Raw genomic sequence first — 15,955 nt, forward strand, 5'->3', positions numbered from 1 at the left:
ATAGCAAGAGCAGAGAAATTTGGGTGAGATGTCAGAGACAGGGATGGGAGGATTCATGTTTATACAGAAGTGATCAAAAGTCCAAGCAGGGGAGTTCTCCTGGATTTCATTCACACCTTGTTTACAAAATATCAGATTTTTCAGGTTGCTGAAGGATTCAATTCAAATAGTTTACTTTGTATGCAAGGCGAAGATTCTTCACATCTTGTAGAGCTCTGCCTTTTCTGTTGAAATGTCCAGTGAGACAGCTATTACATCAGCTATGCTCATGTAATTGTCCATGTGGTGCCTTTTTCCCTTGACAGAGGAGACTCCAAGCAACGTAGCTGAAGTGAGGTAGTTAAAACTTAGGTCACAAAAACATTTATGTGCTTTAGGTTAAACAAGCCTTTGTGGATGATTATCACTAGACTGTATGACAAATAACACTTTCTGCAGCTTTTGGGGGGACTAAAAGGTTTTTTCAGCCACCTCCAGCCCAATATATGTGTGGGGTTTTTTTCTGTTAATTGTTACTGTAAGTATTTAACAAAAACAGGAAAAATTATATAGTTCAGCTTTAATGCCTTTAAAACGTGTTATCTGCGTGGTCTAGTTTTTTATGTTTTCAGTTAGTTTCACCATCTTTAACACTGATAGTAAATCTCCTTTGGTTGCAAAACAGGGAATAAGTGTCAATGCAGCATAATATTTCAGGATTTTATGATGGAAAATTATAAAGTAATGCTGCACATAATTGATTTCTGGTGTTCAGAAATTCCATATGTCTTCCTATATGTAAAGAGTTCTCTTTTTTTTCTTTTCCTGTTACTTTTGAGAAATACCTATTCTAAATATAGGGAGCTACTGTTTTTCTGTAGACACTGGAGTTATTCATCTACATATTTTTTAAACAGTTTTTTTCTAAATACTTCTTAGGTGCTTTTGCAACAACTGATCACTGGAGATTCCTAGGAAGTCTTTACTGACATGTTTGAGTAATGTGTCATACTATGGTGCAGCTCTTCACAATGAGATGTCATGTTGACATCTTTTTGAAAAGAAGAATAATTAATAAACATCAACTATGTCCTGTGGTTGTATAGGCTAAAACAGGTTGTTTGTCTGTAAGAGTTCACAATGGCATCTAAAGTTTATGTAATAAAGCTGAATGGTAGAGTTAATGACACTACATGTTGTTCTAATCACAGTTTCTGTGGGTTTTTTTCTCTTCTTATTGTAATTACCATTTAAAATAAGCTGAATTGCAAGTACCAAAATTCTTCATTTTGCTCTTTTTCATGTATACCAAATAATGTATCCATTTTTCTGTGGATAGATACACTTTTAAGAGTCAGTTTTCACAGAAATTAATTCCAGTAAAAATCCTGTGCTTAATGATGTAGATGCTCCATTTTTTCCCCTCTGTATTGTCAGATTTTGCTCTTTCTCTCCCATAAATGTGTGGTTTGCTTTGTTTCACCCGTTTTGCTCTTCTTTCATTGTTTATTGTAAGAACAGCTTTTCCTAATGACCCAGTTTGCATTTTCAGAGTGGTTTTTGTGTAGTCAATAAAGATACTGTGAACATCATAAATAGCCAATTAATGATGTTGATGACTGTGATAGGGAAGAAGTTCCCTGAAAGCAGAAGACAAGCCTGGGCTCTGCTTTCTCCATCACTGAGGGAATGGAAGAGCTATAGCTGATGTCTGTTAGTCTGTCTTATTTTCTTGGTTGCCTCGGTGCCACTGTCAGAAATAAAATCTTCCTGAGTAAAAGTCATTCATGTGTTAGGGAGCTCAGTTTCTGCTTATCTTTCCTGAGGCTCCATGCCCTGATTAAGCACGAGGTACTTGTGATACTGCAGAAGCACTGACTAGAAGCTGAAGTAGCTTCTGTTCTTGTATCACCCTGTCAGTAAAATAAGTAAGGATACAGAGTTCTCTATCTTTTATTATAGAATTAGGGATAGTTCTTTGTTTTAAGTGGTAGTGTTCTTCAAGATGTTACCAGATACTTGTTTTCTTCTTAACTGTTGAGCTACATTTAGGGGTGTGGTGAGTTGTTTAATGTAGATAGAATGAAATACAGCATAACTCAGAGGAATGTGGAAGAAAGGATTCCTGTATTCTGTAATGAAGCATTTTAAAGCCACATATAATTATTTTCTTTCTTCTTTACCTGTTCTTTATGTTACTCTACTACCACAGAAATAGCTCTTAAATTAAAGGTGACAGTCTGAGGAATGGAAGGTACCTATCCTTAGATCAATTCTGGGGTACAGAAATGAATCTTGTTTTGGTGTCATTTTTGCTTTTCTATTGCTTTTATGAAAGATGCCATAGAAGAGCAAGCATTGTCATCTGATGCTTTAGTTGGGATTGTGTGTCTCTGGGGAAGAAGGCATAGGTGAGGAGAAGGACAACTCTTTGGTGTCTGGTTTTGAACATATTGTCATGAAAGTCCTTACAAAAGCAGATTCTGCCTATCACTTTGGTAATGCTTGATAATATAAAATGTAAGGTGTATAAAAATGTCTGGTCTTTATATCAGGTCAGTTATTTGGTGCTTAGACCTGTTTTGTACAATGAACTAGAATCTATCAATTTTTTTTCTTGGCCTGTGCTGTACTTATCCTCAACTATCTGTTTTACATTGTAGGTTAAGGCGGCTACTTGAATGTCTTACATAGTCCTGGATTCTTGGGGCTTTAATATTTGCAGACAAGGAATCAGAAATCAGCTATGTACATGGTTGGGGCAGCAGAGGCCATTTTACAGACATTTACTCGTAGAGCAAATCAGAAGCACCATTGCTTTGTTCAGTAAAACACTACTTTTGTTACAGATTTTGGACCAACCACGATGAACGTTTTTTATACATGTTAATGGAATATGTGCCAGGAGGAGAACTTTTTAGTTACCTGCGCAACATGGGGCGTTTCAACAACAGCACAGGACTGTTTTACTCCGCGGAAATTATTTGTGCAATAGAATACCTGCACTCCAAAGAAATAGTTTACAGAGACTTAAAACCTGAAAATATATTACTAGACAAAGAAGGACATATCAAGCTTACTGATTTTGGATTTGCAAAAAAACTTGTGGACAGGTAAGTGGGGTTTTGTTCTGGTAATTACATTTTGCATGCTAAACAGTTAGGAAAAAAAAGTTTGATTGCAGGTGCTCAGCATTTGATTTAACACTCCATGTGGTTCACACATGTCAAATCCCTTAAAAAATGGCTGTATGGAAAGCAGTATTACCCCTTAGGTATAACCAGGAGCAATATCACACATAAGCAATGAAAGAAAAATACTTTTATATATGCTGGTTTTGTATATTTAAGTTTTCAGCAGTCATCATGTATAAAGAAGTTCAGGGAAGTAATATAAGCAAATGCTAAGATACGTAAATTAGTCCTCCATGCATACTGAATTGCTGTATGTTTTGTAACTCATGTTTTCTTCTAGTTTCCTTTTAAAGATTTTTGAAGTGTGAGAATAACATTTTATAACTGGATACAGCATTTTCACTAGCCTGTGGCTAAAATGAAACTGCAAAAATCTAGATAGAAACCATATGGCCAGCTTCAGCAAAACTGATTTATTTAAATCTAGTTTCTATATTACTGGTAGTTTTAATTACATATGTAAAATTTTGATAGTGCAGAAGCTCCTTCCCAGTGATTTCTCTGTTCTCTCTGTTTGGACTACTCCAAGACCATAATACACGTTTTTAAGAGTAAGCAAGAACATTGGGATTCAAGAAAAGGGATGTAAAAACCAGCCTGTTTTATCAGAAGAGTGGTGTGACAAGGCTTGATTTGATGCCTTTGAGTCATCTCTGCAAGGAGATGGGATTTGATAGTTCTGACGGAGGCAGCGCGGTGGTCAGTGTTATGTAGGTGCTCATCCTCTTCGGTTGTTGTTCTGTTTGATGCTGCTTTTGCAACCAATGGGTCTGTATGTGAAGAGAGATCTACAAGGTCAATTTGCAAGGAGAGTGTGGGGGTGAGGGTCCACAGTTATGCAGGTGCAGAGGAGAGCCACTTTATTGCAAAAGCCAGGCCTTTTAAGCAGTTAGCCAGTTATCAGTTACATAGTTTTAAATCATAACAAACGTAGTTCAACCAACCACCATACACCACGATGTGAATGCAAAATGGTTACATAACTTGCTTTTCTACCCCTAATTAAGCAAAGTCTCTTTTCCCACAGTCCTTTTCTACTTAGTCAGAGTAACAGGCCTGAGCTATGATTTTACAAGGCCTTCCTTTTGTGAAGTTTTACTTACCAGTAACAAGAGTGGATCTGAGAAAGCTGCTTAATGAAGTAACAGTCAGATGAGTCAAATCAAATCACAAAATAGAATCGAAAGTTCTATTCACCTTTAAGGTGTGAAAAGCTCTTTTAAAACCATAGAATTTTATTATGAGTATCTGAATTCAGTTTCCACTGGCAAGCAAAAAGGCCTACAAATGCTGGCCCTTCATTTTAATACTTTGTTTTTAAAGCAAAATCACTTTTTGCAGGAGGACGTATCATAATTCCATGTAAGAAAGTAGTACAATCTCTTCATAAGACTACAAATACTTACAACTTGCTCTTTGCATGTCAATACTGCCACTTAGTGGTAATTGTGTCTCTGTGGGTTTAAGGCACAAGAGAAGTAACCCTTCATTAAATAAGGTGATAGTTCACATCAGAGTATATTTTTCAACCTGGAATATGAATCTCTAAGAGTGAATTTGTTCAAATATATTTTAGGAAATTAAGCTTAGTTTTCACTACTGGTTTTAATTTGGTTTGTATTTCCCATATTGCCTAGGGGGCAGTGAAGTTGATTAGTTTGTGTTGAATCATAGAAGATTATAGTAGTTTTATATTCATAGCTGATTTACCTTCAAATGTACAACAGGTACCATAAATACAGAACATAAAATTGGAATGAGCAAGGACATTATCAGTTCGAGCACAGGTAGTTACCAATGCAAATCTGGTTTAGGTTTTTTGTTACTGGGATTTTTTTGAAACTACATAGTATTCTCCCCACTAGCTGAAGTCATCTTCACAATGTTGTTTTTGTCACTGTAAAAATACACAGTTGTTAGCCCTTTATCCACTAATGCACTCCATTATGGCATAGCCTATTTTATCAAAATTCTTGGAGATATTTTGTCATTTTTATGCATGGAAAATATCTGTACACATGAATCTTATGTGTATGGGTGTCAGTGAGTCTATAGATGTGTGCGTATACACCGCATACATAAATGGCAAAAAGAAGACATGAAGTGTTTATGGTTTTCAAACATTGTGAGGTAACCTTCTCTCAGGATCAGCAAGGACATTCCTAGGAAGAAGTCATAATATGTAAACGAAATGAAAACATAGTGTGCAGAAGACTCCAGATACAATTACACATTCCAGATATGTTATACTTCACATGAATGATTCTGTAGCTGCCTAATTGAGATTTTTCTGTAGACATTTTCCCTTCTTCCCACACCCATGTATGAAGGGATGAAATATTCACCATGTCCCTCTACAGTAAAGCTGCCCTTCAGAAAGAGTGTCTGGCTCATAGCTCATGTTCCCACTGTGGCAAGCAGCCCGCACACCTGTACCTTCTTATTAGTTCACTTTCTGAAGGGCAAGACTCTTAATATTTTCTTTTTAGAGACAGAGGAAAGAGAGGAGGTTTTCTTTGCTCCTTCTGTTCCTTGTTGGGTATGTCCTTCTGTTTATCCTTGTTCCTCCCTTTTCACTCAGTGTACGTTTAAAAATTCTAAATTTTTCTCCAAAACAGTGTGTCTTTGCCTCAGCTGCTGTTTATTTCTTCTCTTTTCCACCTTGATGTTGCTTAACTGAAGACTTAATAACCTTTTCAGTTTCTTGTAAGTACATTCATATAAAATAGATGTGCCACTACTTTTAAAAAAGGGCAATGTCAAGAAGAAAGTTGGGGAGGGGGTTTTTATAAATTACTGTTACCTGAAGGCTGTAAAAAGGATTTTCTTTGAAGTTTACAACAGTTTACATCTGTTACATTTGTAGACCTTACTCTTTTTGAAAAGCGTATACCACTTTTTGAGTATGGTATTTGTATTGAAATTTTTTTCTGTTCTGGTTTTTTTTTTCGTGTGGTTTTTGGTTGAGTTTTTTTGGTTTGGGTGTTTGGGGTTTTTTGGGATTTTTTGGGCAGTCAAGGTTTAATTTCCATGTTCTTTCAGAGAAACACAAAACTAATCTGCATGGAATTCTATGGGGTTTTATGAACAGATTTCACTCAAAGTTATAAACGTTTTAGGTAAAATTAAGACTTGAGTGATTTATTTTTTTTTCCCCTGGAATGTTATTCACTGTTAATTTTAGTTGATTCAGTTTACATTCCTAAAAGAGAAATTTACCTGTGAGTCATTCCGGAAACTTGAGAAGTGATTAATCTTAAACATATTGGGGGTAGTTCTGCACTGTTGCTTAAGCTGGATGTATCTCATGGTTGTTGTACACAGTGGATTGAAGAGAGAAAGACTTAGTAAGACACAGTAAGTCTAGTTTGCAAAGTCTTCCCTTCGTCACTGTAGAAGCAAGCTAGAATGTCTTGCAGAACAAATTTTTGTCAATTGGATACAAAGCAATCTTTGTTAAATAAAATTACAGAGTAACTGCCAGAATACCAAAACAAACGTTGGTAATGTGGCTTGTATGCAAAGAGCTTGTCAGGTACTCCAGAGATGGATGCTGAATGGTGTAGAAGGCTAAAACACATTAACCATAGAGACTGAGCTTCTTCACACAATACTCTTCAAAAGTTTCACAAAATTACTTTGTAGTTCACTTTTGTAACCCAAGTAAATTCTTTATTTCATGTTTTAAATTCAACCTTATCAATTAGCACTTAACAGTATTTCAGCTTTTATCTTGAAATTTCAGAACAGTGAATATTTTGTAGCAGTTTGAAGGGAACAGTCTGTTCTTATTTTTTTTGGATTGTAATTTACCTTCAAAAAAGTTATCTGTAATTTCAGATGAATATGCAGTAGTCATAAAATAGTAATGATTAAAAATAGTTTAAATATTATATTTTTGTAACATCTATTTGATTTGTTTACCAAAATACTGAATAGTCTGTTTCATGACCAAGAAAAGAGGAAACACAGGTCATGATCTTATGGTACAAATACTCATCGTAAAGAAGAATGTGAGCTTCTTTCAAGTTTTTGTGTAATTAGTAAACATACATTTCTTGATTGAAACTAAGGAAGTAGTTAATGTGGTGATAATAAATTTGATTTCCTAGTGCAACTAAGAGACTTGAAGTTACATTGGCCTTAATTCACAGCTTCTTACTTGAATAAAAACACAGTAGAACAGTCAGCTGCTTCATTGGCGTGGCTGCCTAAATCAGTATGATTGAGTCAAATGATGGATACAGCTTTTTAAATTTGTGTGAGAGAGAAATACTTCATTTTAAAAGATGACAGAGTTTTGCTGTTATTCCTAATTCCATAGTCCTGATCTAGGTAGCTGCTAGATGGCAGTAGTGTAAAGCAGCACTGTATGTAAAAATTCAGTATGCTTGATTTGGACAAGAAGAGTTTATATTTTTTAGATAAATTCATGATAAAAATTAATGATATATTCTTTTCACTTAGGAATGTAGTTTCAAGAACCTTGTAGCACATTGGATGCAAAGTGTGCCAATAATTCTGATAGTTTAGGTGGAGTAATTTGGGTTTTGCCATAGTTAGTAAACTGAAGCTTAAAGAAATTCAAGTCATAATTCTTCATTTAAAGCCTTAACTGACTGTATGGCTTCTCTTCCTTTATCTTTTTTTTTTATGTATCAATGCTAAGGCTTAAAAAAACAACCAACCAGAAAAAAAGTATCCCAAAAGTTCCCTTTAAAATATTTCAAAGAATCACAGAATATGCTGAGTTGGAAGGGACCCATCAGAATCATCAAATCCGCCTCCTGGCCTGGCCCAGGACATCCCCAGGAGTCACACCATGTACCTGAGAGCGTTTTCCAAGCACTTTTTGAACTTTCTCAGACTTGGTGCTGTAATCACTTCACTGGGGAGCCTGTTCTAGTGCTCAATCACCCTCTAAGTGAAGAACCAAGTATTTTCCTGATATCCAACCTAAACATCCCGACTCAGCTTCATGACATTTCTTTGTGTCCTCTCACTGGTCACAAGATTGAAAAGATAAGTGCCTGTCCCTCTGCTTCCCCTTGTGAGGATGTTGAAGACTACAATGAGGCAGCCTCCTCCAGTCTGAACAGACCAAGTACTCTCAGCCACTCCTCATAAGGTTCCCCTCCAGACCCTTCACCATCCTCATTGCCTTCCTTGGAACACTCTCTAGTAGCTGAATGTTCTTTGTACATTGTGGTGCCCAAAACTGCACACAAGACCTCAGGGTGAGGCCACGTCAGCACAGGGTAGGATGGAACATTTGCCTTCCCTGCATTCTCAGAAAAAAAGAAGTTAAATTAGTGTTACTTCTAAAGGTGAATTGCTGTTCGTCTTAATGCATTTGTCGAGGAGTGTGTTACCAGTTTGACTGGAGAAAATTCGTCCTCTCACAAACACTGAGATCCTTTTTGGTGCAAGTCATGTGCAGTGACCATTTGTGACTATATTCTTTGTCATATTTTACTAGAACTCCTTTTAACATGTGATACATGTTACTCTGTGCTGTGATTTCAATTTCTCTTGAACTGGAGAGCACATTTTCAAGGTTTCATCTTCTGACTTGCTGCTGGGGAAGTGTAATTTATTCAAAATGAGAGCACATTTTTGTCTCAAGTGTGCATTTAAACTTAAGTCAAGGGAGTGAAGCCAGGCAAATTCTACATGGGCATTTTTACAAAGAAAATTCACATTTCTGGAAGAAATTATTTCAGAATATTTTTTTTTTCTAAATGTAATTTGATGTTTGTAAACTTAACTGCCTAGCTTCAATTTGTTTCGTGTCTTTATAGAATTTGAGCTTCAATTAGTTAGTAATATAACAGTTTTATTCTAACCTTTCCATAGAAAGCTATGACTAAAATTTACTTTAAAAAATATCACAAAAAGTATTGCCTACTTATCTCACACTTGCTTAACTACACCTTGTAAATATTTTAAATAACTAAAAATACAAAATGTTTCCCTTTTAATGAATATTGTGGAAATGATGACAAGTTAGATTTCAATACTATTTTTAGATTGTAAAAAAAATCTTAATGTATGTGCAACTGTTTACTGATTTAAACTACTGCATCTTTTAAAAACTCCCTCCTTCCCCTTATTTTTTCTCTAAATGAAACTTTGTTTTTCTGGAAAAGGCCATTAAGCTTGTCTTCTGCTGGGCTTGTCTGTCTGTGAACTCCCAGGGTCTGCAGCTTACAGAGTGAAAAATACTGTTAATAATTCAAAACATTGTATAGGCTAATGGGTAGAGTAACACAGCACCAGCTGAGAAACTCAGTGCACAGATATTTTCTGAGTCAGGAAGTTTCTTATTTGCATATATCTCTGTTCCAGGAGAATTGGACATCATCATCAAAGCAGTCTGTTTAGATCTTGTAGAGAGGCCTTTCTTATTTCTCTGTTCCTTTGTACAGTAAATACATAGGTGTGTGTTGGGTACTTCTTATGCGTGTGTTTGGTTTTTCCTATTACTGTTATTTCAGTTCCACTTTGATCTGCTTTTGTTGTTTGTTTTGTTGGTTTTTGTTTTTTCCTTCTTTTATAACCAGAACGTGGACTCTCTGTGGCACTCCTGAGTACCTTGCACCAGAAGTTATACAAAGTAAAGGCCACGGAAGAGCTGTGGATTGGTGGGCCCTAGGAATTCTTATATTTGAGATGTTGTCAGGGTAAGTGATGATTACTATATCACAGCAGTATTATGTAATACAGAATTATTTGCTAGTTCTGTTTACAATATTTGGATTAACAGATTTGGGCTACATTTAATATTGATATACCAGTTTAATTTCTGCCTCTGAAGAAAGGAATTGGGAAGTTTTACAAAAGAACATATATTGTTTTGAGAATGTTTTAGGGGTTTGAGTTTGTTGGGTTTTGTTCTTGTTTTGGGTTGGGTTTTTTTTGTTTTTTCTTTACTTAGGATTTTTTTAACAGCTTCTCTTTTCCTTACATGTTTTGGAAAAGCAGGTTTTGCCAACATTTAGATTTTTATTCACAGGATTCTTTATATATAAGGATAAATAACAGGACTACTTCTGTAATTAATTTCCAACATAGGAAAATCCTAGTTATGGTGGGAGCTTTGGTCTGTAAAATTTCACAGTGGCAAATAGGAAGACTTTTATTAATACAGTTTGTATTACAACTGAGCACTGGTTTTCTTTAAACCAGAGGAAGAAGAGCAGGGAAAAGCTTTATAAGTCTGTTTGAAATCAGTTGGCTCAAATGCTACTTTTGGTGTTTTGGAATTTGTTTGATAAGCAATGTTTTCAGAAGATACAAATTCAAACTGAAGAAAATTTCTGGCATTCATATAATGAATTGTTCATTACTTGTTAATGTTACTTAAAAAGTTATTGTTAATGTTACTTAAAAAGATAAAAGTTATTGTCTCCATTTGCTCTGATTTCAAAAAGTAATTTTTCTTTTCATTAAAATAACTGATTTTGTAGAATGTGAAATTGAGCTTGTGTGCATGGTTTTCCTTTTTTTTTTTTTTTGTCTTGGCTGTGTTGTTTGAGGGTACTTCAAAAAAGATTTGGATTTTTGAAAGTGATTGGCTTTTTTTGTGTTGGGTGCTATAAGACAATGCAGATGAGAGCAAGGCTTTCATAGCTTCTGAGAAACATAGTATATTTATCGGTTTGATTTCATAGTTCTTAGAGCTTCCTCCTGGTACCTGGCTCAGTGTGCTCTGCACCTTCTTGGTCCCCAGGTTTGTCAGGTGTCCTCTGTGGTCTTTCCTTTTGATGCCTTGTAAGGTTGACCTGAAACAGAGACTGGACAGAACTAGAGAATAAAGTAGATATTTATTGAAAGACCTTCAGAATCCACCTTTGGGCAGGATGGGAGCCTGACCAAAGCTGCACCCAGGGTCCACTACGAATAGTCACAAAAATGGCTGACTGGTCACGAGATCTTACATCTTTATAAGTTTTGCTCTATTTGCATATTGAGGTTTAATTGTCCAATTACAGCTTCAGTTTGTGATGTCTCACCCTTCTTGTTCCTCCCTTCACTCCACCATTGTCTCTGCTCTTGGGCAGAAAGTTGTCCTTGGTTGTCAGCAGGAAAAGGATTTGTTTTGTCTACCTACCCTGTGAGGAGAGCTTACTGGCACTTAATATGAGGCTCAGAACTACATCCCTAGGCAGCACAGAATTTGCAAATATGAAAGCTAAAGCTTAAGACATCACTTATAAATCTGCAGCCTTGTAGAATGGTCAGAACGAAGTGTCCTTGCTTGGATTTATTCATCCTCTTCTCTGTGCAGTACTGTCATTTCAAAGTGATTTTGGTGACTGTTCCAGTGTTTGGACAAGCTCATAAATTTGCCTAAGCAGGTAGTTTCCCTGATAGATGGGTGGTCACTCCAGAGCTCTAATCCACTGCATGTACTGCTGTGAAGTTCACCCAATAGCAACTTTACCCAGCCCAGCATTGCTATCCACTGCTTGCTTTTTTAGTGTCCTGAAGGCTTGCGTATACATTGACGTTGACTCTCACAGCAATTTGTTGACAGAAAAGCAATAAAAATATATAATAATTGCTGGCTCACCCAGGCAGGCTTGTTTGACCCAGGCAGGCTTGGCTGACTGGTCTAATATGAAATTGTTATTTATGTAGGCTGATCTGTACAAAGAACAGGCTTCACCTTTCTTCCATTGCTTCTGGCAAGGTGAGCAGTCCAAGCTGGTCAAAAGAATCCTCAGAGAGATGAAAGATTCTCAGAAAGAAAAAAAGAGATTTCCCAGCAAGCTTGTTGCCACTAATCTTAGTCCTAGACAGCAGGAAGACTGTAGATAAAAGTGTCTGGGCTGTAATATGAGTGTAGGTGCTGCAGTCACCCAGCTGTGATTTACCTTCCTGCCACGGGTTTCAGTGGGACCACTCTCGGTTAGGTCTGTGTGGTCGCAGTGTTAGTGGATAGTGGGCCTTTTTTATTTTCATGCCTTACAGAGATGTTGATAGCACTCTCTCCACTAGACCACTAGTAGAAACATGGTTTACAAAGTTGACATATTGACTACAGGTGGCAATCAACCAAGCTATTTGGAGTCATTGAGATCTCAAGACTGCAGGGTGCTGAAGTATGACTGCTGTATATTCTACTGAAATATGACTGGTATATATTGGCCTTAAAAAAAGGGAGCAGCTGCCATTGTTTCAATGTAGAATCTTCTGCGTCATGACACTGTCTGGCTCAAGGGATGAGACCTGGGTTTCAGGGTGGGGGTATGGGAGGGAGATGGCTTATATGAACACTTTGGCATTTAGAGACTTTTAACCAATAGAGATAGCTTGCACTTTCCTGAAAGTCAAGTGAGGTTTTATACAGGCTGATTAACAGAGCAGCTGTCTACTGTGTCTGATTTTCTATGGTTTTTTTAGAGGTTTGGGGTGGATTTTGGGCCGGGGCAGGGCGGGGGGCGGGGGGTGTTTTGGGTTTTTTTAAGATTGGGGGTATAGATAGATACCACTTTATTAGGATTTTTTTTTTTTAGAGGATTAAAGGAGAGCAAGGATTATGGCTTGTATGTGTTTCCTTTAGATGGGAAGGTTGTCATGTTTTAGCATTTTATCAATTTTTTTGCTGTTCTTGGTAATAGTGTTTTGAAGCACTTCTCCTCACCAACTCAAGATCTAGCTAGATATCTACTATCAAGGCTTTTATTACAGAAACAGTCCTAGTTAACTTTATCCATCAAAATTCAAAGAAGATTTAAGAAATCTGAAAATATTTTGAAGGTGAACATAACCTGACTTCAAGACTGAATTATTGTCTGCAAGTAAATTAACGTTTGACATTTGATAGTTATTTCCTGAAGTTAGTCTCTCTGAAGCCCAAAAGCAATTGAAAAGAATTGGTAAGTGTGAGTGTAAGGAAAGGGCCTCTCTTAAAACAAGCAAACAAACCCACACCATCCTGTTTTACAGTGTCTTATTTCCCTAACTTAATCTCTGGAGGCCCATGGAATTCTTCTGCACAAACTAGGTTTAAGACAAGGTCCTGTTTAGGTTTAACATAGCAAGATAGAGAAAGGAGAAGGAAGAGGGAGAAGCAAGGGTGAGAAGAAATCTTAACAAATTAATAACACCAGCTTCATAGAGTTAATCTAAACAAGCTAAGCAAGCTGCCAATACAAGAATTGGAATATCTATTTATTTTGAGGAAATGAGTTCTGTTACAATTTAATGCAGAGAAAAAGATACTTGTTATTTAACATTAGATATGTCATAATTCTACTGTTATCAGATATGCAGCTAATATGAATTTTGTGTATTAATGTGGGCTATGTGTTTTTTACTTTTGTTTGGGTTGGCTTAAGTGATGTGCTGTTCTGCCATTTTAGGTATGTTAATGGTTCTTGTCTGCAGTTTCATATTTTCAGACCTGTGTGTTTTCCCTTGAGGTTTTACAACTTCTGTTCTTCAGACTGTCTTTGAAACTTATGTCCATGCAACTGTTATGCTTCAGTTAGCAAAAGGAATGGTTTGCAGCTGTTCTCCCATTTACAGAGATGATATTTTTTGTAGCTTCTTTTCAGTTGGTGAAAAGGCAGCTGTTTGTATTTGTGTTGTGGTGTGAAGAAAGTCTGAAACTCAAGGGGATTTTTGTTGATTTATTAGGTAGCTCCCAGCACAATACTTGCATTGTTTTGTCTAAAATCTATCCTGTGTTGAAGGTTGACATTTACAAAAAGCATCAAAATCAAGTTACTTGGTTTGTCCATGAGAAAACTCTGCAATTTTTCAAAGCTGTTGCCATTTTGCATAGAGTTCAACTGCACTTTAAGCAGAGTTGCCATAAAATTACTATATATAGCCAATTGTGATTCAAACTTTTCTCAAGAACTCGAGACAGAGTAATTTTGGATTTTCAAAGTGGGAAAGCGAAGAGCAGTATAACATGTAAATATGAAAAAAATTATATGTATTTCTATTCTTCTTGATTTCACACCTCAGTAATGTGCAGTAATCTGCTTACTGCAGCTGGAAGCTTTGTAATACATAGTTATAAAATATCATTCTAATTGCTTTATGCATTTATAGATTCTATTAGGTAATAGAAAATTGAATTTGTCAACTTGCTGTGGACAGTGTGAATATTTATATTGCTTGACTAAAAAAGAAACTTTATATGATAGTCTTTCTTGTGTGGGAAAAACTTGTGCATGTTAAATAGCAATCACGTTTTCCTTGTTCTTTAGTGGCCAAGCAGGAGTTTGTAATAGCAGAAGTATTATTCCTGAGATTCTTCCACTTTCCAGTTAGATGGAAAGTAGTTTTTCATAAAGAAAGTGCTCTGGCTTTCTGAACACCAACAAGAAATGTTCTTTAGTCTTTCTCTAGCCAGGTAGTTTAGTCATGTTTTTCAGTGCTTTGAATTATTATGGTTTTTTTTTTTACCCTAAGCCTACAGACACTTTGGCTTAATTTTTCTGATGGAACTTGATTATTGCTGTGGCCGAAATTTACAGTATTTCAAAGGAAATACTAATGCACTTGATCATACTTCTGAAAACATAATGAAAATAATGTATAATACTTGTTGAGGAATAAGCTAGTTTGAATATCATAAAATTATAAAAAGAGCCTGAAGTGAAGAAATGTTGTTTCCATCCTTGTTTTTGTGCTATCAGTGATTTCCAAAGCCACAAGCACTGTATTAGTGTGTGAATGCACACAGTTAAGTTCTCTGAGAAAGTAATTATAAAATGTTAGGGAGATGTGAAAATATTTTAATTAAACTGTAATAGTGGTTGGATATTATTAATATGGTCAACACTCAAAACCTGTGTATTTTTTTAATTCTGTAGGGATTTTGAGGCAGAAGCATAGTAAGAAGGTTGCTTTGGTCCTGTTATAGAGGGCGAAGCAGGGCTGAGATTATTGACTGAGTTATTCCATTCCCTTAGAAGGTTTCCTGTGGTAACTTTTAAGAACCGACACTCAGAAAGCTGTCGGCACTCGGGCTCAGCTGCCTGGACTGGCTGTACGGATGCACCTCTTGCAGCAATCGGGGATGTACTGCACTAGTAAAGAAAGCACAGCACAAAACTCAGTTCTTGCTGTAGCTGTACAAAAAGTAGTAGTCTCTCTGTTAGCTCATAACTTCAAAAGAAACTTCATAGAAAATATAGATGTAGGATTTTAATTACATGTTAATTTACTATTCATCATGGGGAAGATTATGAAATGAAAACTTTATCTGTCCCACACAGAAAGGCAGCTGCACTTGGAGAGTTGTGACCAGTCTGGCTGTTTCAAAAACCTTATCTAGCAAAACATATACTTGAGTTCAAGAAGTACAACAAATAACTGAACTGGATAATGTATTCATGTGAAGGTCTTTTAACACTTTAGACAGAAACTGATAAAAATAAGGGTGTGCCTGCAGTTACAGGACAAGATCAAAAATGGTAATACTCTTTTGGAGAATAGATCCCTGGGCTTCAGAGAGAAAGGCAAAGCATTTTTTACTTTGAGCACTGAAAACTTGTTTCATAAATACATTTTTACTGCAACTATGTAACAATTTTGTATTTTTCTATTCTATTGTTATATTTAAATTTTAGTTCTGCATTCAGTGTGTTGCATACAAAAATATTTTCTGTTTTACAATGGCAGCCTTAAATTATTCTTTAAGATACTGTTTGATTGGTGGTGTCCTACCGAAAAGAACAATATGATCAATTATTTCTGAGAAGTGCTATAACATAATACTGCTTATAAGATTTTTAGAACTTCTTTTTCTAACATCT

At 36.1% G+C, this 15,955-nt stretch overlaps 1 protein-coding gene across 1 annotated transcript in view; it reads left to right on the plus strand.

Moving 5' to 3' along the window:
- The window catches only part of PRKX (protein kinase cAMP-dependent X-linked catalytic subunit), a gene marked incomplete at its 5' end in the record, with an annotated part of 55,705 nt that overhangs the window by 26,649 nt on the left and 13,101 nt on the right, over positions 1–15,955 (plus strand). Inside the window, 2 exons of the mRNA XM_083884698.1 lie at positions 2,829–3,092; positions 9,737–9,856. Of these exons, the coding sequence (XP_083740824.1) occupies positions 2,829–3,092; positions 9,737–9,856 (384 nt within the window). The remainder of the gene's footprint in view (positions 1–2,828; positions 3,093–9,736; positions 9,857–15,955) is intronic.

The sequence above is a fragment of the Zosterops lateralis genome, assembly GCF_965231275.1.
Source record: "Zosterops lateralis genome assembly, chromosome: 2".
Classification (NCBI taxonomy): Eukaryota; Metazoa; Chordata; class Aves; order Passeriformes; family Zosteropidae; genus Zosterops; species Zosterops lateralis.